This window comes from Centrocercus urophasianus, unplaced genomic scaffold, assembly GCF_019232065.1.
Source record: "Centrocercus urophasianus isolate 14NV4802_14NV808 unplaced genomic scaffold, USGS_Curo_1.0 seq_10, whole genome shotgun sequence".
Classification (NCBI taxonomy): domain Eukaryota; kingdom Metazoa; phylum Chordata; class Aves; order Galliformes; family Phasianidae; genus Centrocercus; species Centrocercus urophasianus.
The window spans coordinates 16,781,680-16,807,197 of NW_024884142.1; the positions used below are offsets into that span (position 1 = coordinate 16,781,680).

The following is a 25,518-nucleotide window of genomic DNA, read 5'->3' on the forward strand; positions in this document are numbered from 1 at the left end:
TTCCCCTTTCCCCTTTCCTCTTTCCCCTTTCCCCTTTCCCCTTTCCCCTTTCCCCTTTCCCCTTTCCTTTTCTAAATTAAGCACCTTTACATTTTATATTAGTCGTCTTATGCTCCATCTTTATTTTATCTAAGCTATTTTCACATTTCTTCTTTTCCACCTTTGTATTTCTTTCTCTTCATTTTCACAGTACATGTATACTTGTACTTGTACATGTATACTATACTTGTACTCCCACTGTACTTCCCAATTCTTTCCTCAGAAACCTTTGCTTCTGTAGCCAGGGCTTGAGCACTCACTGTCGTGGTGTGTAAGGTATGGGGTAGGATGAGCCTGATGATGCTCTCTGTTGTCACTCTTAAGGCTGACTTTCTGTTGTTGTAGAAAAATGATAGCACTGTGCCTTAAAGCATCAGCAGAACTCATCTCAGGTTTGTAGTTAGTAACTTATATTTATAGATTGAAGTGTTTAGTTCAGTTAGTTATTGTTATCTGCAGTCATCCACTTTTTAAATGACTTTTCCAGGACATTGCTACTGATAGATTCTCTGCAATTAATCCAAAGAAAAGTGAACTCACTTTGAAAGAGCAAGAATCTGTTTCAATTCAGATGTTAGAGACTTGGTCTAGAATTCCCTCTGTTTGAGAGGAGCCACAGAGGTTGGCATGGAGGAGTATTTGAGAAGTTCCCCAGGCGCACCTCTTCTGTAGAGCATGTTGGATTGTGAAATTCTCTCTTGAGTCCTGACAAATACGTCCAGGAAAAGATGTTTCCGGCATTTACAGACTGCTTTATTGCTCTTAGCTTTTTTCTCAGTTGTTGCTTTCACATTTATCCTTTGTTCCTTCTAGCTGTCATCACCAGCATCTAAAGTTACTTCAAGTACAGCACAGAATAAACGTATCTGGTTTGTACTGAAAGTGGCATTTTTAGCCATGTTGTACATTTACTTTCTGCTTGATTCCACCTTTAAAGCGGAAATCATCTGGAAAGCCTTGTTGTATTTCAGGTACTGAATCCTCTGGCTGATTTTGCTGTTGCCTTGTGCTCAGTAATTTCACACACGTGCACACCATTCAGAGTGTGTGGTAGCTCTTGTGGTGGGAATTATTACAATATTAATAATTTTTTTATTAAGCTTTTACAAGTTTCGTAGCTTCTTACAGTAGTGACCTTGGAAAAGCATTCAGCTTATTTTGTCTCTTTGTTCTAGAGCAGTCTGCAATGCTCTGCAGCATGTTTGTTTTTCAAAATGTGGCTGTGAACAGCTGCTGACAGAGCTGTCTCCTGCCAGAGTAGGCTGGTCTGCCCCTGTGCTTTACAGATTGATATTAAAAAACCCCAGTGACTGCTTTTCTCCCTTAGATTAAAATTAGGGTTAGGGAAAGATTCTGTTAAGAAACTGTTAAGATATGGTTTCTTTTAGTTCCTTTGAAAATCTTCCAAAAGACTCTACTAACCATGCACCCATAAAATTAATGGCAGAGGGAAAAAAAAGGAAATTCTTTCAATTAGAATATTGTGAAAAACCATTATTTGTACCTGAGAATGGGGAAAGAATACATTTTCTGCAGAGAATGTGTTATTAAATAAGGCGATGTATTTGAAAAAGAGCAAGATACGAAGGATTTTTCTTGCATGTGGCTGAAAGTCCTGTCTGTTAGCATATGTTAAAAGTAGCAAAATAGGAATGTATAATATACTAAGAACTTCTTGGTGAATATAAGGGAAAGATGCAACCTTCCCTCTGTAATGTATCAAGTTGGTGCTCCAGTACATCAGCATGTCTTTTCCATTTTTGCTGCTATTTTATTTGGTAATTATCATGTCATCCCATTTTAAATTGCAACACACAGGTTTGCTGGAAGCAGTTCTGTGACTTGTAGAGATTTAAGCATCATGAGTTTCCCCACATTTTCTGGCCTCTTTTTTTTTTCAGGAAGATCCACCTAATCATAATATTTCAGTCTAATGGACCAGCTTTGCTGATGTAAACTTAGTTGCCTTTGTTTAACATTACTTCATTTTGCCTACTGGGGTCTGTTTATATTGTATTTGGGCTGGACCTGAGAACCTGGAAGAAGTACAAAGGATAGATTAAAGGGGTGGAGGGAGATGGCTCTTTTTTGTTCCAGGGTGAAGTTGTAATTGTAAGCACACTGTGAGTAAGAGCAACTGCAGAGTAAAGAAGTTCTCTTCTGGAAAGCGGTGTCTCTAAGTGTGGAGACATAATCCTGCAGGTGGCTTAAGAAGAGACCCTAACGTGGGACTGGGATCGGCCGCAGTCACTCTGAAGCTCACGATAAGCAGCTGGATTCAAGTGCAGCTCTCAGCGGGTATCCCCAGGGCCACAGCTACGCGCGAGCTTCTCATGGCATGGCTGGCTTAGGCAGCACTGATGCTTTCATTACACGTTTCCGGCAGTTGTGTTGGTCCAGGTGTCTAAGGGGATTTATGGTATGTTGGATTAGACATCCGTGTTATTCTTTTTCACTGGGTTATTTTTAAGGAGGATCAATTTCCTGAGCCGATTCACTGACCTGTCCCAGTTTAATGATACACTGAGACAGCCTGTGGAGGTGGCTTCCAGGTTCTTGCTGTTTAACGTGGTTTTGCTGACAAAGATTTCTGTTTAACCACAGCTGAAGTGGTGTCTGATGTAAGAAGAGAAATTAAGAGATTATTGCACCACTTTACTCGTCGGCACATCAGTGTGATGGGCAGGGAGATAAGTAGAGGCAGGATGATTTGTAAACACAAGATTACATGCAGCTTGGTGGAGTATGCGTCCTTTTCGTGTTCTCTTGATGAAAGTGGATCGTGGCACTGATCTAATACGAGCTTGAAGAGAAAGTGCAAAATTCGAAGGAAGATTGGAATAAGTTTCTGGATAGGAAGCCTGTAAACCAAAACGTTGAAGTTCATAGGTGGTGGCCTGAGTGAGAGCAGACCCACATTATTAAAGCTCTGGAGAGAAGTGGTCCTCCATCATCGCTTCCCTCTCCTCCTCTGCTGGTGTGGTTTATGCAAGCATATTAGATACTGTGTCCCATCCTCACTCATGTTTTTAGTGTTATAATTTTTATCTGAGATTGTGTCATTGGAATGATGGCTTCCTTACTACCTAGTTTCTGTCGAATAATTTTTGAGCAACATTAATTGAGTTATTCTCACTTATCTTTAATTGTTCTTACAATAATTAATACTAAAATATCTGTATCCATATGGTATGTTTTAAATGTATTTCCTTGGGAGGAATGCAGAGCACATTGGGTAACATTTGCTTATTTTAGAAGCTGGGGAGGACTGTTCAGAATGTAGTCCAAGCTCCTCTGAGATTTCATTCACAGTTTTCTGAATGCATTGCAAAACTGATGCTTGATGTAAGGTGCATTTTTTTTCAGACACCATCCAAATTCAATCTATGAAAAATCTTCTGTCTCCTTTAATAACTCATTACATCAATTATGTTGCCTTCCCTGCTTCTATAGGTGCATTGGAGTCACGAAATAGAGCTTTTTATTTAGGATGCTGGTTGTTTTTCTTTACTGGCACTAGTGATTGTGTGTGATTCAGTATGTTGGTATTGTTTGAAGTGAAAACAAAAGTGTCAGTTTTACGTAGCCTCTGTACATGTTTTGTTGCTTTTTTTTTTTCCTTAGGTATACAAACAAACATTTTAGGCTTGGATTTAACAGGTGTTTCAAATTTTGTGATGTATGTATATTTTTAATATAGTTCTTTAAGGTATACAATATTGTCCTCCTCCCTGCACACCAATAGAGAACATATTCTGTTACAGGGAACTACTTATTTGTAGTCGCTGTATCTGATTTGTATTTTTCCCTGGGACAGTGGAGGATTAGAGCAGATTATAGTGTTGGAATAATGTCCGACTCCTTGTGTTCCATTTAGTCATAAATAAACCCCTGAAAAATCGGAATGTTGCTATGGTGATGTTAGTAAAAGCCTGGGCTATGGAGTAGTGAGCCGCTTAGAAGCATAATGTCACTTACGGTAATGAGCGCACTGTGGTTCTAACAGCATCGAGTTTACCTGAATGCTCTGTAACTTCTGTAGCCTGTGACAGGTTCTGAAAGCAGATGTGCAAATTCAGTTCACCTGATTATACTCTGTTTATTAATTTTCTTCTTAACAAATGGAAAATTATGTTTTGTCTGTTCACTTTCCAGCTTTTGTTCTGTTTTGTAGTATTACAGAGAAACAAGCAAAGATTTCCACTCTTCGTATGCTTTGCATGATGCTTTGATTGAATTAAAACCGTAATGGTTCATAACATTTTTGTTACAAACTGTGTCAACACTGGTTGTTCTTGTGTTTTTATTTCTTTTAGTCTTTATAACCTGGCTTCACTGGAACTTAGAGAGAATTTGCTGACATATTTACCTGAGTAAGTGACATTTCAAATGTTTGATTGTTTTAGTGTAAAATGTTCTGATTATAAACATGCTGGCATCTGAAACAGAATGACAACTAGAAACAAATATCCAGTTTCATGTTGATAAACGTTATGAGTTGCAGCTTTGTTTTAACAACGCCTGCTTACATCCATTTTTTGTAGATATAACTGGTTAGCTGCTGGAGTTTATGGTCTCTTTAGTTCTTTTTTTTTTTTTTTTTCTCCTGGGCACAGCTATTCTGTATAAAATGTATTAATGTCAGATATTTCTTCCTGCATTAACTAAGCTAAGCTTTGTATCAGCAGTGGGAGTGGTAGTTTGGATTACCCTTGTGCTAAATTTTCCTGTTTTCAGGAAGGATAGTGGGATCTCGTAGTTTTTGGCTCTGAATTGGTAGATGTATCTTCATGAAATTAATATTCATGTTAGGTACTTAAGTGAGCAAAAGCTTCAAAAATCTGGAGATCAAATCCTTTATATAAATCCAGATCAATTGATGGCTGAATTCTGCCCCACTCTTCCCCCAGTGGTTTGTTGTGGCACACAAAAATGGGATGTTTTTATACTGTCTGTATTGTGACTGAGTAGTCTGTGATTTTTTTGTACGATTATTCAGTTATCTTACAATCTGGTGGTCCCTTTTGGTTGCTTGGAAGCAGCTGTTTCTGTCTGTAATGGAGTAGTTTCTTTTCTTCACTACCTATTCCCCAGTTATGTTTGGATCCTTTTTTCCTGTCAGTCTACCCTATACCTCTGTTGCTGTGCTTTATAGCTGTGAGCTGCAGGGAGCTTGAAATGTCAGCGATCAGAAGTTATGAACTGCTAGCTAGGTTTCTCCATTCAGTGTCAGACAGAAGCTATTGTAGATGTTGACAATTTTATTGCTACTGGAAAATCTGGAGTGTCAGTAATGTAACTGACAAGTCTCTGGTTTTTGTGTTACTGCAGCTTTGGGAAAGGTGGGCAAAAGTTCTACAGTAGACTGCCTTTGAAGTAGGAAGTTAATGCATTGTATCACGCTCAGAGAACTTCTTACATCCCTTTGGGATTTTGCTTCTTTGCATCCTCAAATCCATCCCAAAATTCTACAGAAATTGATAGGTCAGGTTGACAAGACAAATGATGAATTTAGTGAGTCTTGATTGGCACTGTTTTAGGTACTGTCATGTGTGACCACAGCGTGGAATTTTTATTCACTTACGTAACAGTAAATGGCCCCTGAAATAAATCTAACCAACTATACTGAACTATGTGGCATTGTCCACCCCACGGACTGATGGTTAAAATCAAGGATAATAGTCTGATTCTAAGTTTTATGTTTCAAGATCATACAATTATACTGACAAACCAAATTATTTTTTTCAGTAAGATATTGCTGTAGGAAGTCTATGCCCAGTAAAATTAACTGTCTGCAATAGGTAGTAATTTGAAATACAAGTTTCAGTAAAATGAGCTCATTCAAATACATTTGGTTTCTGTTGGTTTAGTCTGATGTGGTTTTGTTTTGGCTTATCTCACAGATCACTTGCCCAGCTGCAGCGTCTAGAAGAACTTGATTTAGGAAACAATGAACTTTATCACTTGGTAAGAGAATATGCCACTAAAAGTCCACATTGGTCTTGTTTCGCACGTAATTAATTCAAATAGGCCATGTGATATTCAAAATTGAAGAAAGAAAAATACATGGAAGAGAAAGTCTTTTTATATGTGCAGATACATTTTGGCAGTGAGTTAGAGCTTCCCATATCTGCTTCATCTTGTTCAGTGCAGTATTATCTTGCCTGAAAAACTTCTGCAGCTCTTCTCCAGAGAATTAGAGTATTTCACAAGCACTTTCTATGGAAAAAATGAAAGAGTGGAAGGTCACAAGCGTAGAACTAACAGTCAGATTGACCACACGAGCATTTGTTGAGAACTGGAAGGGGTGAGCTCAGGTGCATGCTCTACTGTATTTTCAGATTGGAATTGGGAATCTTTGGGATAATGCTGAAGCAAACTTTAAGTTGCAATGTCTTTAATTGTGGCAGACAGGTACACCAGGAGGTGTGTAATCTTCATTAAGCTGGCTCAGTTGAATCTTGTATTTGCAGTAGATGAAGAGGATGCATGCAATTTGATAATTCTGTGTCAACTGAAGTCTAGGATATTAAATGATTAGTTTGTAGGATGGAATTCCCAAATGGTGACAGTCACTCTTGCTGCATTTGGCTGTGGTACCTCTAAGTAATGCTGGGTAGTAAGAATTGCTTTACTCAAATAGTAATTATGGGATGGCCATTTATTTATATGTCTCGTGTTACTTGACATTACCTTTTATGTTACAGCCAGAAACAATTGGTGCACTTTTCAATCTTAAAGACCTCTGGTTGGATGGAAACCAATTAGCTGAAATACCTCAGGTAAGAATGGGTTCTAGTGATACTGTATTGAAAGCACTTTTAAAGGAAAACCTTTTCATTATTATCTAAAAGGAGACAATCTAAATTTGGCTCGTTTTCTCACTCCGCTTTGCATGGGTTTGGCTTTGGATGTTAAGGATTTATAATAATTTCCTTTTTAAGGGATTATATGTTATCAAGTATAATCGTGTATGCTGTCAAACACTTTATTTTACATTTTTTGTTAAAGGAGTTGTTTGCTAATAGACACGTCGTTTGGTTTGTAGGATGACATACTCTTTATGATCTTGGTGCGATGATCAGGGAACCACTAACTGGCTGCTCTAATCCTCTCCTTTTATGCCTATCTAAGTCACAGTTTTGACAGTTTTGAGAATGAATCACTGTTTTCGGCTGTCATCTTCCACGTAGATGCATTGTTTGGTAGTAGAACAGTGGTGAAACTGTTGGCATGAAGGGAAACTTCGATCTATGGAGGCAAATCCCCCATCTGACATCAGTGATGGAAGAGGGACCTTAGCATTTAAAGCTTACAGCACTCTAAATTCCCTTCCTTTAGAACAACTATAATGTGTGGGTGGGTTTCTTTCCCTTCTTTTTCATTTAGAGCCAAGTTAAAACCTGCTTTCCTGTGTTCCTTTTTCAGCTTGTGGTCATTTGCTGTATTGATCTCACTGTCAACAATGTAACTTGGAAATTGGTTACATTTTAGTGGACTTTGTTGACTTGGTTGCTGGCTTGGCCTAATTATTTTTGAAGTATATCTATTTAAACACTGATAATCATTCATAAAAGGTCAAAACTGACTTCAGCAGCTGCTTTTGTTGAAGCTGGCTGTAACTGTGTGTTTTGTTTGATGTCTGAAGGATGAACTTGTAGGATAAAAGCTGTGTGTTTAGTGAAAGATTGTCTTGAGAGGCAAACACTTTCTAAAAAGAAAAAAAAAGCCATCCTGTGAGTTAGAGTCAGGGCTGTCTATGTATGAAAATATAGTATTTGTGAAAGTAAAGGACAACTCCCTTCTTGCTCCCAAAGATCATTTAAATGACTGAAGTGTGAACTACTGTGGAACACGTGTAGGGGTGTATGTGCACATGGGGAATGGGAGGGTTGCTCTTATACTTAATAGGGAGAAAGGTATTTCTCTGTCAGACTTTTAAGCTGATTGTCAGATTACCATTGTAAAAATTAAGTAATCATAATTGTAGGTGATGGCAGTACAACTTGGCACTTCAAAGATGCTTGCTAGAGCAACACTCCCAATTCCGATTTCTTCATTTGTTGCAGCTGGGAGATGTGAAGATAGAAATCCCTGGATGTCATGGCATGTTGCTGTATTGGACAGGACAGACTAATCCTAATTTGCCTAAGGTTAATTGGGAGGGGCAGACATTAATTATGTGAAGGTTGATAATCAGTTCTGAAAAAACAGCTTTTTGTTCTTTCCTGGAGTTTTTTTTTTAACTCAGTTTTGGTTGGTGCTTGCCTGGGTATGCTTAGTGTAGCTTGTAAGGCTACTAAAACCAGTTGTGATATGTAGAACAAGAAACTGCAACTTGGTTGGTTTACCATGCAAAATTTACTTACATATTTCTTTCAACATTTAGAGGTCATACAAAGAGTTGCTTTTCTTTCTGGAATTTCATTGTGGTAGCACATTTTTCAAATTGCTTTGTGACATGTTGGAGCGTGACTAAAATTTCACTTTGTGTTGCAGGAAGTAGGAAACCTGAAAAACCTGCTTTGTCTGGATGTTTCTGAAAATAAATTGGAATGCCTTCCCGAAGAAATTAATGGTCTGACTTCTTTAACAGACTTGCTTGTTTCTCAGAATTTACTTCAAGTCTTACCTGATGGCATTGGTAAATATAGGATGAATCTTATCATTCAGAACTGTTTAATCCTCTGTATACTGGAAGTTGTTTATTTTCATGTCTTGTGTAGTCTTCTCTTTTTGTGTAAGAGATTAGCTTGTCTTAGCTTTTTTTTTTTTTTTTTTTTGCTTAGTATGAAATACATAACTATTAATTTAGCATTTTAATTGTCTACATAATGACTATCTCTTAATTCTTCTTTGGCCTGCACTTGGTACTTAATAAAACAAAATAAAAGTATATCCTCACTGTTCCTACTGTATGTAAGTCATGGTCAAAACACTTCAACATTGTAAAATTCTAGCTTGTAACATACTGTAAGTCACTTGAAAAGATTGGCTGATGGTATTGTTACAAAAAAATGCCCTCCTCTTTAATGGGGATGTGTAATTATCTTGAGCTGGACAACGTGGTTAATCCTGTATGGGATCTGGTGGGAGACTTCCAGTTTCAGCCTTCACCCCTGTGGACCCAAACTACAACCTTTCTGGTTTGTGACACTTGAAAAACAGTTTACAAATTTCCTTTCTAAAGTAAATATCTTTGCTTCTGAAGTAACTAGTGAGACATTATTTCTTTACTACTCATCAGCTATTTTTCCAGAATTTTTCTTGGTGCAAGAGTGTGCTTTTCCTTCCTTTTTCAATCCTGTAGCAGAGAAAGAATTTAAATAAGAAAGTGGAAGAGAATGGACAGACATCCCCACTCTCTCCATATGCTATGTGACCCTGAGAAAAGATAAATACTTCTTTAAAACTTAAATTTCAGGGGTGTGGGCTGAATCCTGTCCTACAGTTGAATAGTGTGTGTTTGGTAGAGCTGTAGCAGCCCTTTCTTATGGTGTGAGCTAGCCAGTACAGTGTTGTACATCGTAAGTGATGTATCATCTTTTGGAAGCGTATAGATCATGCAGATCATGCAGATTGCAAGAGGAAAGTTTGTCTGTAACACCAGCTGCTAAACAAGAGGAGCTGCCTATTCTTAAAAATCCTGATAAATAGAGATCCATTGCTAGGGAAGATGATTGTGAAGGGCCAGGCCATTGCATGTGCTTTGTATCATTTTCTCTGCGTGCTTTTGTCATAAATACAGAAATGCTCCAGCACCCCTGGGCTGCCTGTTTCAGTGCAGCACTACCTCCAAGTGAGGAAACTTCTCTTGATGTCTAACTAAGGCCTTCTGCACTTGAATTTGTGGCCATTTCTGTCTTACCAGCACTGAAGAGAAGTGTTTGGCTCTGTCGTCTCTGTTGCTGTTTTTTACGTAGTTGTGGGCTCTTCTTTGGTGCCTCTTTGGCTGCCTTTCTGTTGGAGTAGACAAGAAAGGCCAGCTCCTTCAGCCTCAGCTCATATGTGTCCCAGCTCCCTAAACAGCTTTGTGCTGGACCTCCACTGCCTTCTACCCATTTCTTTTGAATTAGCAGGGGCTTGGGACACGAAACTGAGCATGCTTTTACAGATGTGGCCTCACCAGTGTCCAGTAGATGAAACATAGCAACTTAATTTATCTGCTGAATGAAATTTCCCGAATTTAACCTGTTTAATTTACATCTGGTGACAGCTCACTGCTAATCCATATTCAATCTGGTGTCCACTGTGATCCTGAGGTCCTTCCTAGCAGGGCTCCTATGTAGCCAGGCTCACTTTCCAGGCTATACAGGTGCGCAAGGTTATTCCGTCCAGGTACAGAGCTCTGTGACCACCTGAACTGCAAGTTTCTGTTTTGGGGGCTGCTTTTCCATGCATCTGCCACGGCTTCAGTAATTTAGCATCATCATCAAGTTTGATGTACCAATCTGCTGGAACTATTCTGGGCAATCTGGGGATGGAGATGAAGGTGTCATCAACTAGTGCTGTCTCCTGAATTCTCTGTCCTGGGCTCTACATAGGTCAGCTCTAGTTTACACAGATCATAAAAAAACTATTGCAGTATAAAATAGCTTTCTGAGGAGAAGATCTCCAGAAAAGACTGTCGCTATTCTGAAAAATAAACTTGATTTCCACGTCTGACTGACTGGGCTGTATATTAGGACAAAGAGACCTTTATTGCATTTGGGATTAGGCTGTCGCTTTTATGTAAACCTTCTTACTATGACTGAATACACATAGGTGCTCAATGTTAATAAACATTGAATAACTGAGGAAAAAAACCACTTTTTTCTCCCATGTATAGATTTTCCAGCAGACACTTAGTTTTCTGTTCTTGACTTGAGATGGAGCAATACTCAGATTGCAATTTTAATACAGTTTAATATACTGAAATGTGATTATTATATCATTGACTTTACAGTCAGTTTAAATAAACTTGCAAAAAATGTTGCAAAGGCCAAGTGGAGCAGTACCTAACATCTTTATTATGCTACCTGAAGGAGAGCATTTAATTGTGTTGGAGAATTTCTAAAAGTTTTTCACCGGGATGATTCTCTATAATTAAAGCAAAGTTACTAAGCCAAACAAATGTATTGTTCCTCTGCCTAGGAAAATTGAGGAAGCTGTCAATTTTGAAGGTTGATCAGAACAAACTTATTCAGCTAACAGATTCAATTGGAGACTGTGAAAGCCTTACTGAACTAGTTCTAACAGAAAATCAGCTGCAGGTAAGTGTGGTCTTGATTGCTCAAATGACTAGCAGTAAAAAGGCTTATTGGGAAGTGTTGATTCACTTAGACTACTCGCCATCTCTACTTGCTAAGTAGCATGCTTTCTTTAAATGCGTTTTATTTCTAACCTGTTAAATGGGTGCTGAAGATCAAGTTGTGCATAGTAAAAATTCTCTCTTCTGAAGATCTAAGCAGTTACATATATTCACTCTTGAATCTTTCATGATTACTAAGGGAACTGGAGCACCTGGGGTGCAGGTATCATTTACATTGTTGTGTTTTTAATGTAGAGGTTGTGCTGCGTTGTGTTTTTGCCAATTTTTGTTTTGCATTATGTGAATCAGGCTTGTTGGAACTGAATAAAAGCTCCAACTGATGCAGAGCTGCTGTCATACTGTTTCTTGCTCTGCTGATCTGCTTCAGCGAGGTACTAAATACGATATGTGGTCAATTAAAATAAATTCCGGACTCCCTCCCACCAGGTGTTTTCTTCTCTTTCTTCAAAACTGTGTTCACATGATGTTGACATTTGAAATTGAAAGTGGAAAAGTTTGTAAAAATCAAACTTAGAGCATTTCTTAAGTTAGACTTACACATGATAGGAGCTTATGTCTTTTGGAAAGAGGTCAGTTCATAGCACCTGGCTGAGAGACTTACCTCTCAGTTAGCTATCTAGGGAGTTTCCTCTTAAGTACTATGGTACTGCTTCTGTATATGTGCTTCTCTTTGCAGCTGTCATCTGTCTGCCATCTTAGGGCAGAGATAACTCATGAGTGAATTAGTGTTAGGAACTGAAATTCTTAGATGTTTCTTCTGCAAAACAAAACCTTGGAACTCCTTCAGAAGGCATGGTAATAACCAGGAATAACTGCATACTCATTTTGAAAATGGATCAGTCTCTTAATTCGTTTTTAAATTGAGATAAGTTTTGTTCTCTTTTTGTGTTTACAGAATTAATTTGCATATTTCTTTGTTTCTGTTGGCACAGATACTACCGAAGAGCATTGGAAAACTGAAGAAGCTGAACAATTTGAATGCCGATAGAAACAAATTAACATCTTTGCCCAAAGAGGTAAATCTTGTGCAATTAACTTCAATAGATGTGATTATATAAACAGAAAATTCTAATTTCGTGTTCCTCAAAGTAGTAACAGATGGCTTTGATCCACTGGATGTTCTTCCCAAAAAGGTTGCTACCAGAAATGTGCCCATTAGATCTCAAGAGATTAAATCTGAGCAACATATGTGTTGGTTTGGTAGCTTGGAAGTGCAACATGTGCTTGTGGTCTTATAAGACACGCATCTAATCAACTTGTGACTAGTTATTTTCAATGTGGATGTCAGGTCAAGCACTATTTGAAAACTGAAAGTTCTGTTTAAGTGAATGCATTTTAAACATAGGTATGCTTCTTCTATAGGTAGTATAAAAAAGTTCTGCCAGCAATCTTTCTAGACTCAATCTTGTGAGCAAGACTGAAAAGAGGATTTTCATATTATGAAAAAATATTGTTCTGACTGTCTTCTTAATTCTGAAGATCTCAGACTACTTTTAATATGAGGAACTGAAGTGACCAGGATCTATGATATCTGAAACTTTTCAGCTATGCTCTCTGGGACTTCTACACAGAATCACAGAATGACTGAGGCTGACAGGGATCTCTGAGTCCAGCTGGACCAACCCCTACTCAAGCAGGGACACGCAGAGTAAGGTGCCCAGGACTCTACTTGTGGCTTCTGAAGATCTCCAAGCATGAGATTCCACATCCTCTTGGCAGCCTATGCTAGTGTTTGATCACTCTCGCAGTAAAGAAGTGCTCCCTGAAGTGCTTTTTGTGTATTATAACAATATAAGGAGTGAACAAGGGTAGAATTTCTGGTGTGAAGCTAAATATAATGGTGGCCTTACAAGTTTAAGTTTTGGAAAGAGATCAGATCAGTATTTGTGCTGCATCCTCTTTTCTCATTTACTTGTGATTGGTTAAAGCATGTGACTGAGAACTAATTCTGTTTGCATTGCTATTTCTCTTACTTTTGTCCAAGAGATTCTCCAATGGCCAATGGAGAATGAGCTTCAATGGGTTGGTTGCAGGAAACAGGCTCCCTTGTTACTTTTTGGTTTGGTTTGAAAGTGTGCATTTGATGAGGTAGGAAAGAGAAAGACAGGAGTACTGCAGCTTGTCTGGCAGGACAGTGACTTCTGCATTGAGATGCCACTAGTGCTAAAGAGGAAATTATCAAGGGTGTACCCAGATGAATTGCATAAATGCAAGCAAGAGACAGGATCTTGGGAAAACTATTTCGGGGTTGGGATGAAATGACAGTGTGATCTTGTGCTCATTCAGCAAAAAGCTTTCCATGTCTTTACAAAGAACTTAATGCATTTCATGAGTGTCCTAAGCAATCTGTGCTTGAGGCTTGTATAATTATGTCTAGTTTAGCTTTAAACTAGCCTATAGTGTTATAGCGTGGAAGGTTTTACGATGCATGTTCCATTAATAGCTTATGTAGTGTATAGAAACTTTTCTTGGTTAGTTTTGTCATAGAATCATAGAATGGTTTGGGTTGGAAGGGACCTTTAAGATTATCTAGTTCCAACCCCTGTGCTATAGGCAGGACACCTCCCTGTAGACCAGGTTGCTCAAAGCCCCATCCAGCCTGGCCTTGAGTGCCTCCAGGGCATCCACAACCTCAGTGGGCAACCTGTTCCAGTGTCTCACCACCCTTATAGTAAAGAATTTCTTCCTGCTATCTAGTCTAAATCTACCCTCTTCCAGTTTAAAGCCATTTCCCCTCATTCTGTCACTACCTGCCCTTATAAAAGGTCTCTCCTTAGCTTTCCTGTAGGTGCCAGGTCTCAGGTACTGGAAAGAGGGGACCGTACCATGTCAGTGGAATTGGAAAGAGGGGAGTCTTCCATATAATGTGTGTGTATTTAAGGCAAGCTGAGGAAATGTGGAGTGCCTGGACTGTGAAAGCATCGCAGGAAAATCAATGTATCCTCTGTTTGCCATTTCAGGGGCAGTAACTTATTACCCTGTGAGGGATAACCTGTAAGATAAATTTGGCTGTGTTTGCTGGGACTTGGAGATGGTGCATGGGGCCTTTTGCAAGGTGTATGAGGGCAACAAATGTGGCTTGGAAGGATCAGGGGAAAGCGTAAGAGCAGAATATTTGGATAAATATGGGATACATTTGCCTGGATGGGATAACAGAACTGAGGTCTTGGCCGTAGGAAAAGAAGTTACGGATGCTGAACAGGAAATAGAGAATTGAAGGGCAGAGGGAGAAAGCTTTGCCTGACTAGTGAAGGAGTTGGGGACATCGAAGGGTGAAGTGAAGAACAAGAATGTGTGTGAAGGTCATTACTGCATGTAATTTTCAGCACTGGATGGAAAGGGGAGTGGGATGGCCTAAAGTAAGGGGCAAATTTGTGTTTGAGCAAGGTGAGTGATGAGAATATGAGAAGCAGTCTCTGGAATGAGAGGAGCTAAGGATTTGTAGGAAATCCTTGAAATAAAAATGGGAGAGCATGTTTTACAGGAAACTTGGCAGAGAAACAGAGGAAACAGCTCCTTAGCATCCACTTCTTTGAAATAAATCTGTTTATTTTCCGTAAAGGTCTCCACACCTAAATATCTTTCTCATTCGAGTAAACACTTTCACATTCTGTTTCATGTGACTTCATACTTTCTCCTCAAAATCTTCAGATTGCCTCCTGAAAAAGTTTCATAGCTCTAAAAAACAACTGTGTAAATAGAGCACACAGGTGTAGCAAGTGCTGTTTGCTGTTATGCAAAGCATCCACAGGAGTGGATGGAGGGGGCACTGATAACAGCAAAGATGCCAATGATCAGTTTCCCTGTGGTTGGCAGGGAGAAATGATTTGGTGTTGTGGTGGAATGTTCAATGTTCTTTTTACATTTCTTTTGTTACTGACTTGGAAAAAAAAAAAAAAGGAAAAAAGCAAAATGTATTAAATGAACTCCTGTGCTCTGCTAGACCAGCTGTGCAGTCAGGATCTTCATCCCTGTTAGAAATGGGTTTGGAACATATATTAACGAATTTCTGTTAAAGATACAGTCTTGTAAAATGCAATGTGGGGCTTTGTGCTATGGAGAAGAACACATGCAACAGATAAGTTTACCCACTGGTATCTTTATTGTTCACTACAAAGTAGTGAACAGTTTTTATACATGCACGCACACATATGTATGTACATAATGGCAGAAATTGTATGCCTGCTATGATATTCTTATATAACCTAGTGAGATAATGTATGAATTTCAGCTTTTTTGTTCATTTGCTTGGGTTTTATTGTTGTAGTTGCTAGCAGTTTAATTGGATTGGATTTGGGTCAGCCTGACAAGCCATTACTCTGCTGGACTGTTTCTGTGCACACTTGTAATCACTCTCTGCTTTTTGGTAAGATTTCTTGACTTCAGAATATTGAGGAATTTTCATTCAATAGCCCTTCAAAGTTTCCTGATTCAAGGATTGTTCTGTATCTGGTGTGGATATATAAGATAAAATGTGAAACAGCTGAATGCCTGACAAAGGCTTGAGTCACTGTCAGATTTCATCTTCAGTATCTCATCTTGCAGCTTGATTGCTCTCAGTGAACTGAGTGCTGCAGCAGACTTCAGCAAGAACTGAGTTTGTCTAAACCTGTTTGTAGTTACAAATGTTTTTCCCCTGAAACCTGAAAGACCTGCCTGGTGACTCTTTCATATTGAAATCCCACCCTGGCACTGAAATGCTGGTGAAACTGGAGTGTTGATTTTGGCACTTACATAAATAATCTCCTTGGAATGTTTTCCAGTTCATGTGCTTTCGTTAATGAGTCTCTACAACTTGCAGAGATCTGGTAATGTGTCTTCCTAGCTCTGAGGTGTATTATGGCTGAGAATTATTGCTATGGTAAATGAAACTGTAATTGTTTTTGGGGGCAGTAACTGCTCTTTTTACATTTTAGTTAGGTGGGTTTTTTTTGTTTGTTTGTTTGGGTTTTTTTTAATGTTTAGGGCTGCTTTTTTGTTTCTGGCTTTGACTTCCTATGTCCTTTCCCTGGTTTTTGTAGAAGTATGTTTGTATCTCACAAAGGGGAAAAAGACGCTGAGGAAAAAATGTAGGAAAACTTGGCTTGAGTCACATGACAGAGAAGCTTTGTTGCCATGTTCCTCTCATACTGTTCACTGGTGGTGCAGGGGATGTTAAAGTGAGTTTGCAGAAAATTCTCCTGACCAGTGTGAAGTTAGGAATAGCTGCTAGTGTTATTTGTGAATTATGCAATTTCTTCCACCTCTAAACTTGCTGTGCTTGCAATTAAAGAATTAATCCTTCTACTCTGTAGCCAAGGAAAATTCTGTTTTTATTTGCTCTGAGTTCAATCAGGGTTTTGGTTTGTGACACCCTGAAAAAGGTTTTACAACAAAGGTAAATTAGAGTATACAACTCTTAAAGTTGTATAAGCTTATTGAGAGTTCTTGATACTGACAACTATCCTAAAAGCTAAGCGGAAGAAATGGCCAACAAAAGAGATGAACCTCAAGCGGTCACATACTAAAGAGTAATCATAATATTTATAACAATATTGTATTTTCTTGCATTTCTTATGCCTGTGTGAAAGATGCTAACTGTTAAAGGACAGTGAAATTGGTTCATAACTTTTGGGCAGTTAGCGGATGCTGAGATCAAAAAGACATCTATTCAACTAAAGTAATTTTCAGGTCCCACCTCTAATTTGTGATTTGGTTTTAGAGTGCTAATGAGAGTATGTCATAGTCACTGAGAATTGATCAGGGATGATGAGTGGCTGTAACTGCTTAGCTGAGCTCAAGAGAGAGAGGGAAAGTAAGTTTTTGGGAGGGATCTAAAAAGCAAGAGAGGATCGAATCTCTTCATGGGTTCATCTACAGAAAGCTATAACTTGAATGCAGAGATGTCGACAATAAGAAAAAACAGATGACAGTCTCAAGGTTATTGTTACAGAAAAGTGCAACAGAAGTCAGATGATCAAAAAATATAAATCTGATGGGAATGTGAAAACAGCAGCCACCATGCAGTAGAGGAGTTGTCAGCAGCACCAGAAGAGAAGTCAAGTACTAAGGTGTAACAGTTCCAGAGGACTGTTAAATTGCTACTGAGTATGTGAATGTCAAGAAAGTGGAAGACTGAAGTGGTGAACACTGACTGTGATGAGAATGTGGAGGGGAGTTTTAGCAGGACGAGTTGACGTGTTCTTTGTGTATGTCCAAGGTCTTAATGTTTCTCCAGAAAAAGGAAGCTGAACATCAAAGTGAGACAGAAGAGCACCACCTCCAGTTTTGTGTGAAACCTAAAGAAATCTTAGTGGCACCCATAGTTTTAGAAAGCCATCCAGATTCAGATAAGCATAAAAAAAATCATAGAATCTTAGAATTGCTCAGTTTGGAAAAGACCTTAAAGATCATCGAGTCCAACCACAACCTGACCGTACTACCCTAACTCTAACAACCCTCCACTAAATTGTGTCCTTGAGCACCACATCCAAATGGTTTTTAAACACATCCAGGAATGGTGACTCAACCACCTCCCTGGGGAGCCTATTCCAGTGCTTAACAACCCTTTCTGTAAAGAAGTTTTTCCTGATATCCAACCTTAACTTACCCTGGCATAACTTGAGGCCATTTCCCCTCACCCTGTCATCTGTCACCAGTGAGAAGAGACCAACCCCACTCTCACTGTAAGCACCTTTCAGGTATTGGAAGAGAGCAATAAGGTCTCCCCTCAGCCTCCTCCAGACTGAACAGCCCCAGTTCCTTCAGTTGCTCCTCATAGGTTTTGCTCAGGCTTTGCTGTACTGTAAAATCAATTATCTCAGAGTTAGCCCTTTGTATTAACAATCATTTTCTATCTTAGATTCAGTCTGACTGAAGTTTTCATTGTTCTTTGTTTTTAGCCTGAGCTGACTGTTGTCTGAAGGTGGTGGGGTAGGAGAAGTGAATAACTCTTTCTGAAATGGCTAGAGTGAAGTAATGCTGTGATCAGTTGTATGTGACTTAAACACACACAACTCTGTAGAGGTGTTTTCCTTGTACCTAGTTCACTACTGAAGAATGTGAGGGCTTGGTGAAGCCTCCAAACTTTAGAATAGTTATTTGTGTGCCTAGAATAAAGCACATTATGTCCATTAAGTGAAGTCTTGCGCTCAAAATGAACTATGTGCTTAACTGTTAAATGGGCTTGTGGTCCAAACTGTGTACTTGGTGCCTCCGTCATGGTTTGGCAAAGTCTTTTGTAAGCATGTGATGAAAACCAGGGTAAGCATGAGCAGAGCGTGCCTGGTTCTTTGTCCATTAATGACTTTCGGCCAAACCAACAAAGCTCCCTGTATTGTATTACTTCATTGTGGTCAAAGCAATGCTTTCCTTTCAGCATGCTGGTGTGTGCCCTGTGCCTCAGTGACCACACTTTGTGTTTAGATTTCTTCAAATGTTGGATTTGATGTCTTTCTGTACTGCCGGATGAGTGCAGTCTTTATGAAATGAAGGTGATTGTTTAATTTAACTGTTGGCTTGTCTTTTTTCTCTGTGATATCTCACCTGATGCTAACTGCTTGTTAGGTGCTGCCTGTGTTTTTGAAAGTTTCATGAAAAGATTTCTGTATCTGTCTGTTATCTCCCCTCAGCTGCCCTCTTCAGGAAAAAAAAAACCCCAAAAAAAGTCTGCACTACCTCTGGGTGAAACAGACTTTGAACAACTATCTGTTAACTGATAGCCCAAAGTTAAAGTAGCTGAAGACAGCAGCAGCTTCCAAGTTCTAACCCTTTTTAGAGTTGAAGAATGTATATTCTGTCTCCATTTGTTGGCATGCTCTTGTCCAGTATGGATAAAGAAAAATAAATTGAACATCTTTTGTATTTTCTTAATTGTTAGCCGCTTGGAAAATTATGGGTCAGGTAAATTGGTAACCCTGTAAGTATTATTCAGTCCACAGTTCTACTGTTACCTTTCATTAAACTGCTTTAAATGCATGATGTCTTGGGCTGGCTGGTTCCACTGCTGCATTTTTCCATTGTCACAAGTAGAGAAGTGCCAATCTCATCAGGGCTGCATGGCTTCCTTTGTTTGTTTGCCTAAACTGTATGGATCTTCATGCTCTAAGACTGAATAATGCAAACTTCATTCTTAGTAAAGCAAACACTGTCTACGGTTAGGGCATCACTTGCCAGCTCATCAACATTCACTGAATTGTATCTCTTGCTTTTCATGGCTCCTTGTGTGAGATAAACTAATTAGACAGCATATATACTGTTTTTTTTTTTTAATGTATGGCGCTCCATATTCTGTGAATGCATCAAGGCACATTATTTGAGAATCTATAGTTGATAAACATGAGTTTTGTACACAAAAGGTTTGCGTGTGATTTGAGCATTGGTTTCTAAGGGCTTTGATTCACAAGCTAAAATAGCTAACAGGATTGCTGCTCCTAATGTACGTATGGACGCTGAAAGGCTGGTCCTCTTGTGAAATAGCTGCATCATAGGTGGCAGTGATTTAAGGGAAACCAACATAGATTTTGTTTTGTCAACAGAATATTGTGCTGTAACTTTGCACAGTAAACAGCTTGTGAATCAGAAGCCATGAGCAGCTCATGGCTGCCTTCTTCCATTAAAATGTACTTGAAATATAAAGGAAGTTGAGTGGGGTATGAATGCTCATTTTGTTTGTCTTCGAACTCATGGTGGCACCCTTTCTAAAATGCATTTTTTTGCTTGGTAAATAACACAGGTTAAATTGAAATTATTTTTACTTTGTCTACTGCAAAAGCTTTTGTGATATGTCTGTAATCTAAAACTTTGTTTTGGAACTGAGTTGTGGATTTTTCAGAGTCAGAACTGACAGTTAACAAGAATGTATAGACAATTCTAGCCCAGAATTGGTTACTTGAGACCAAGGTTAAATGAGGTGTTGCCTGCACTGTAAGAAAAGAACCTTCTTACATGTATGTTACTGTAGAAGTCACTAATTTTTCAAATGAGGTTTCCTAGTACGTTTGCGTCTATACTTCAGATCTAAGTCTGCTTAACTAGAAAGCTTCAAACGGCTTTCAATATTTTGATGGTGATATTTGGAATAAGGGAAGAAATCGCTTTTTGTTGTTGTTGTTGTTTTTTCTTTTTTCCTGCTCATGAATTTTGTAACTGAGAAATAAGCTGTAGAGCTTTTTGAGGCTATGTAAGATAAGCAAATAAAGGTAGGTTTTTCTTTGTGACTAGAAACAAAGAGTTACTTAAAACAGCTTTCAAGCTGCTAAAATGAATTATCTTGATGTTTATGGAAGTAGCATTAATCATCTGGAACAAAAAGGTGGAATGTTTTCTTTTAATTTAATATAAAAGCTTTATTTTTCTGAGAAATACCTTTGATCCAAATTACAGATACTTTAAGGGTAAAACTGAACTCTCATCCTTTACGCCCCAAAATTAGCTTGGGAATGAAGATACCTATGTTTGGATAAATTGGTAGAGACATAGGAAATTAGATTGAATTGGCCAGGTCAGATGGGAATTATTCTGAAATTAGATGCTTCTAACAGAACAGGACACCAAAGATGTTACTCATAAAGCTTTCTACTTTTTGTGAACTTTTCATCACTCTTTATTGACTCAATAAATGTCAGGAGTTGATTGGTTTATTTATTTGATTCAGTATTGCTTAGAGCCTCACTGCACTTGCTTGCATATAAAGTTAGCATGAGGAAAGAAAGAGAATTAGTATGTAAACACTGAGTTCAAAAATGTTGAATGTTAAAGCTAGTGTTTTTTCTGAGGGTAGTCATCAAAGTGGCTGGTTACTGACTTCTGCCTGGCTTGGAAGGTGATAAAAGGGTAGGTAGAGCCTGACCTGTTTGTAAAGGTACACATTATTCTCAAATAAAGCTGTTTAAGAAACTGCTATAGCATACTGTCCTCAGGTCAGGCTTCTTTTAAGTTAACACTTGTTTGCAGTCTGTTCCTCTGGGTGAAGTGTCTGGCAGGCGTTGTAACTTGAATGTACAATGACATCTTACGTGACCCGTACTGCATGCCATTGTTTATATTACATTACTGCAACAAAAAGTCTTTCTTTTTCTCCTTTCTAATATAGATTGGGGGATGTTGCAGTCTTAATGTGTTTTCTGTACGTGACAACAGATTATCTCGAATTCCCTCTGAAATTTCACAAGCCACTGAACTCCATGTCCTGGATGTTGCTGGAAACAGGTAAGATTTTTGTGTCATGTTCTTTTGCTGGTTTTACATCATTCTTTCTGATGACAGACAACGTTCAGTCTAATAATGAAGTTGCAAAAAGACAGTTATGACTGTAGTGTTAGCGTTACTGTTGAAAATGTCCCAGTAATCTTCCCATCTGGCACAAAGGAGCGTAAGTCGTGTGTTTTAGTGTAAAGGTATTCTGGATTGCTTTCACTTAAGGAAAGGATAGGATTTAAAAACCCTTCTGGATCTGTATTTGTGAATTAAACCTGATAACCTAGACAATTTCATAGAGCTTCAGCAGAAACTGCCTACCTTAACGTGAAGTAACACTAATACTGAGTAATTTAGGGATATTAGCATGAGTGGCAAATAATGCAACTTTTGCTGCGCTGCTTCTCATGAATCTTAGCTGATATGCTTCAGAAATCAAAGTGCAAAAGGGATCCGGTTGAAGCATAAACCAGCAAATAAATGCAGTTGCTTAGCAAGAACTTAAGTGAAAGAAAATAAATGAAAGACAAGTGGCACCTCATCTGTGCAATGTAATTACTTCATAAGCACTTCTGTTGTGGCAGTTGTGTATGTGAGGTTCCAGAGCAGAAGCAGCAATCTGCATCCCAGGGCATTTTACTACAGTAAAAAAAGCCCAGCATTATTTTAGCTTATTCATAGCTACAGGGAAGTAAGCTGCGGGTTCTTTTTAAAAGAATAGAATAGTTCAAGTTGATGAATACTCTAATGCCTTGAATTAGAGGCATGAACCTCACTCCAGTTTGTTCCATCTCCAAGCTGTGTACTGAATAGATGCTCATGAAGTTGACTCATAAGTCTCCCAGAGGTTACCTTGACTTTTTCCTTTTTTTTTTTTTAACTAGGCTGACGTATCTTCCCCTCTCACTGACCACCTTAAAGCTGAAGGCTTTGTGGTTGTCTGATAACCAGTCCCAACCTTTGCTGACGTTTCAAACTGACACAGACCCTGAAACAGGAGAAAAGATTTTAACATGTGTATTACTTCCTCAAATGCCTTCTGAGCCCGGTTGCCAAGGTAAATGCTTGGAGTGAGTTTTTGATTACATATAGAAATACTTCTTTGTTTACTCTGTTTTCTGTTCTGTAAAGGTTTGTAAATCAGGCTTTTTGAAATCTCTGCGTCAGCTCTACTGAGCACAGTCCTGTTCAGTTTTTACTTTTAATTATTTTTTGGTAGTCGTGCTAGGTTTCAGAAGACTTGCAAACTTGATTGGGAATGTTAATGACAGTAAAATGCCAGCGGTTACAATATATGAAATACAGACCTGGAGGAGGATGGCTTAATTAGTTCTGAGGTTTGCCAGTGACCAAGTAATGGAGTCCATATTTGCATACATTGTATATGCATTTTAAATTACACATATATACATGGTGGAAATAGTTGGTCTTCCTGCTACAGTCTCTTTGCCAGAAAAATAATTGAAATTGCCAGTAATAAGCAGTGGATGTTTTACTTCTTAGCGCCCTAAGTTTCTTTCAAGCAGATCTACTTTACAGTAATTTGTATTCTTCAACAAACATGAAGCATAGTTTTAAGTTGCATTTACACTTTATGCTTGCCTCTTGGTCAAGTGGAACTGTAAACTCGTCTTCACTGTTTGCTGTTCCAGTGGCTTCTGGATGTTATTTGTCTTCCAAAATTTTATAGCGGTATGTGAACATTGAAGGGGATTTACCTGCACCAAATATTTAAACTCTTTCTGTAATCGTTGGAGAGTAATGTGTCCTGTCTCAGAATCAACTTCTAGAATAAACCACATGGATTGCTCTCCACTGGGTACAAAGGGAGCCTGAGAAGAGCTCAGCTGTGTTATATTTGTGTTATAGGTGACTGTGCTTAGATGATGGTAATTCAGTCTTTCAGTACTGTGAAGCTGGAGCAAATAGGATCTGTTTTAACAGTTGAAGTGTGGAAGTGGCTGTTGTGTGTGGATTTCAGGGTTTTATGGTAGTACAAATTACATTAAGAATTAAAATAAATAAATGAATCAACCTCTTTAGATTATGAGAAAATTAGTTACCTCTAGAGGAGTAATGGAGACAGAATGTCTCTCTAAAGGCTTGACTAGTAGAAAATCTCGCCTTCTCCAAAAATTTCTTCTTATGGCTTCAGGAATAGAAGACTTGGAATTAAGATTGTTGGACATGTGCATCTAGCAACAGTAAAAGGAACGACTTGTAAAAAGTAATGATATTGTGATATGGAAGGCCATTTAGGTAACTGGCTAACAAGTAGCAAATCTAATCTGAAACACAAACATATAATGGCAAGTACATTAAGTTATGTATTCCGATTGTAAAACCATCACAAATGTGAAACAGTCCAAGTACAGAAATTTCTTGTTTATATGGAAACTACTTATTATGTGTACTTGATAAAAGAAAATTGATGCTAGTTCTGTTTTTTTTTTTTTGTCTAAAATACATACACAGACAGTTGCATATCTGGATTGGAAGTTGATTGGATATTGCAGTTATTGACGCTTGTAGCATGCTGATGTTTCAGACTTTCTGTGAATCTTCAGTTATGTTGCTGTTCTAGCAGATAACCTGCCACGATGTGGTGCGTTGGAGAGTTTGGTAAATGAAATGTCAGATGAGACATGGAACGAACGGGCAGTGAACAGAGTCAGTGCAATTCGCTTCTTAGAAGATGAAAAAGATGAAGAGGATAATGAAATGGTATGTTTTCCAAGGCTTTGGACACCTGCAGGCACTGCCATCTTAACACGAAAGTGTGAAAAGGATCTGAGCTGTTTTGCTGTAAATGTTTCAGCTGTGACTGCATGCATTTTGGTCATACTAATTGTAGAAACTGTTCATATTGACTGCTGAAACTTTTCATATTGACATGAAATGCTTCTTTTTTTTTTCTCCTTTTTGTTTTGCTTTGAATATAAATTTAAGTTCTGATGCAGGGCAGTCTTTGTTTTGCTTTCTTTTCCTGTGTTTCCTCAGGATGCTTTCTCTCCAGCTTTCCAGAAACAAGATAGGATCTTCCTCTGCATCTGTGAAGCTTTACTGCCTGAAAGTATATAGAATCTAATTTAGGATTCCAGCACGCAGGCATGCGTCTCCGCTAAGTTTGCTACCCAGCTACATTGTTTCTCTCTAATTTCTATTTCTGGTCTCTCTCTGCATTTCTTCTTTTATTCTTTTCCACCATTTGCATTGAAATAACCTTACTGTCCATGAACAGCAAGGTTTATGCTCATTAGTTTCCCACTTAAACCAAGGATGTGGGAACATCTGTCACTGTACTTAAAGACCTCTCCATTAAGTTGGGCGCTGCATGTCCTGTAGATCAAAGTGCAACTTAATCTTTAACTTTACTAACTTTTATTAACAAGTATAAATCTCTGTAAAGATTAAGAATGCTTCAGTCAAATGTTTTGGCATGCTTCTTTAATGCTCTAAAAACTTGTTAGTTGTTCTCATTAGAGCTCAGCCTGACATACTTCAGAGCGCTGTCCGGATTGTAGCACGCTATAAGCATGGTCTTTCTTTGGAAAGTGGCTCAAAAGATTCTTACTTGGTAGGGAAATGAACATTTAAGTTTCCAAATAAGATGCTTACTTAGCCCAAAGCTGGAAACCAAATGTCTTTGACAAGCATTTTTTGTAGATTGACTAATAAGAAAGTTCAGAATGATGCTTGTTAACAACTGTGTTACCTAAGAATGCCCCTACCGGGCTGGGTTGTTAATGATAACTGTTTTCATTCATGGTATTGTGGACTGACATGAGGCAAGAACCTTTATAAGGAAAAAAGAGGCTTATGATCCTTTTTGGGGAGAGTGGTAATTTCTAAAGAAGTCTTGACCAATCTGCTTATTTATAGCTGGGACATCAGTTCCCCTGTAGTTTACATGTCAGTGGCATGCATGTACTTAGTATGAATGATCTTGTGGGATTTTTTCAAAACCAGCTGGGTCATGATTTTTTGTTTTA

General features: G+C 38.5%; 1 protein-coding gene across 1 annotated transcript in view; it reads left to right on the plus strand.

Moving 5' to 3' along the window:
- Nucleotides 1–25,518, plus strand: part of LRRC1 (leucine rich repeat containing 1) — a gene marked incomplete at its 5' end in the record, with an annotated part of 63,476 nt that overhangs the window by 36,319 nt on the left and 1,639 nt on the right. The window contains 9 exons of the mRNA XM_042823745.1: nucleotides 4,356–4,412; nucleotides 5,943–6,006; nucleotides 6,747–6,821; nucleotides 8,539–8,683; nucleotides 11,173–11,291; nucleotides 12,283–12,366; nucleotides 21,423–21,538; nucleotides 22,411–22,583; nucleotides 24,111–24,250. Coding sequence (XP_042679679.1) covers nucleotides 4,356–4,412; nucleotides 5,943–6,006; nucleotides 6,747–6,821; nucleotides 8,539–8,683; nucleotides 11,173–11,291; nucleotides 12,283–12,366; nucleotides 21,423–21,538; nucleotides 22,411–22,583; nucleotides 24,111–24,250 — 973 coding nt within the window. The remainder of the gene's footprint in view (nucleotides 1–4,355; nucleotides 4,413–5,942; nucleotides 6,007–6,746; nucleotides 6,822–8,538; nucleotides 8,684–11,172; nucleotides 11,292–12,282; nucleotides 12,367–21,422; nucleotides 21,539–22,410; nucleotides 22,584–24,110; nucleotides 24,251–25,518) is intronic.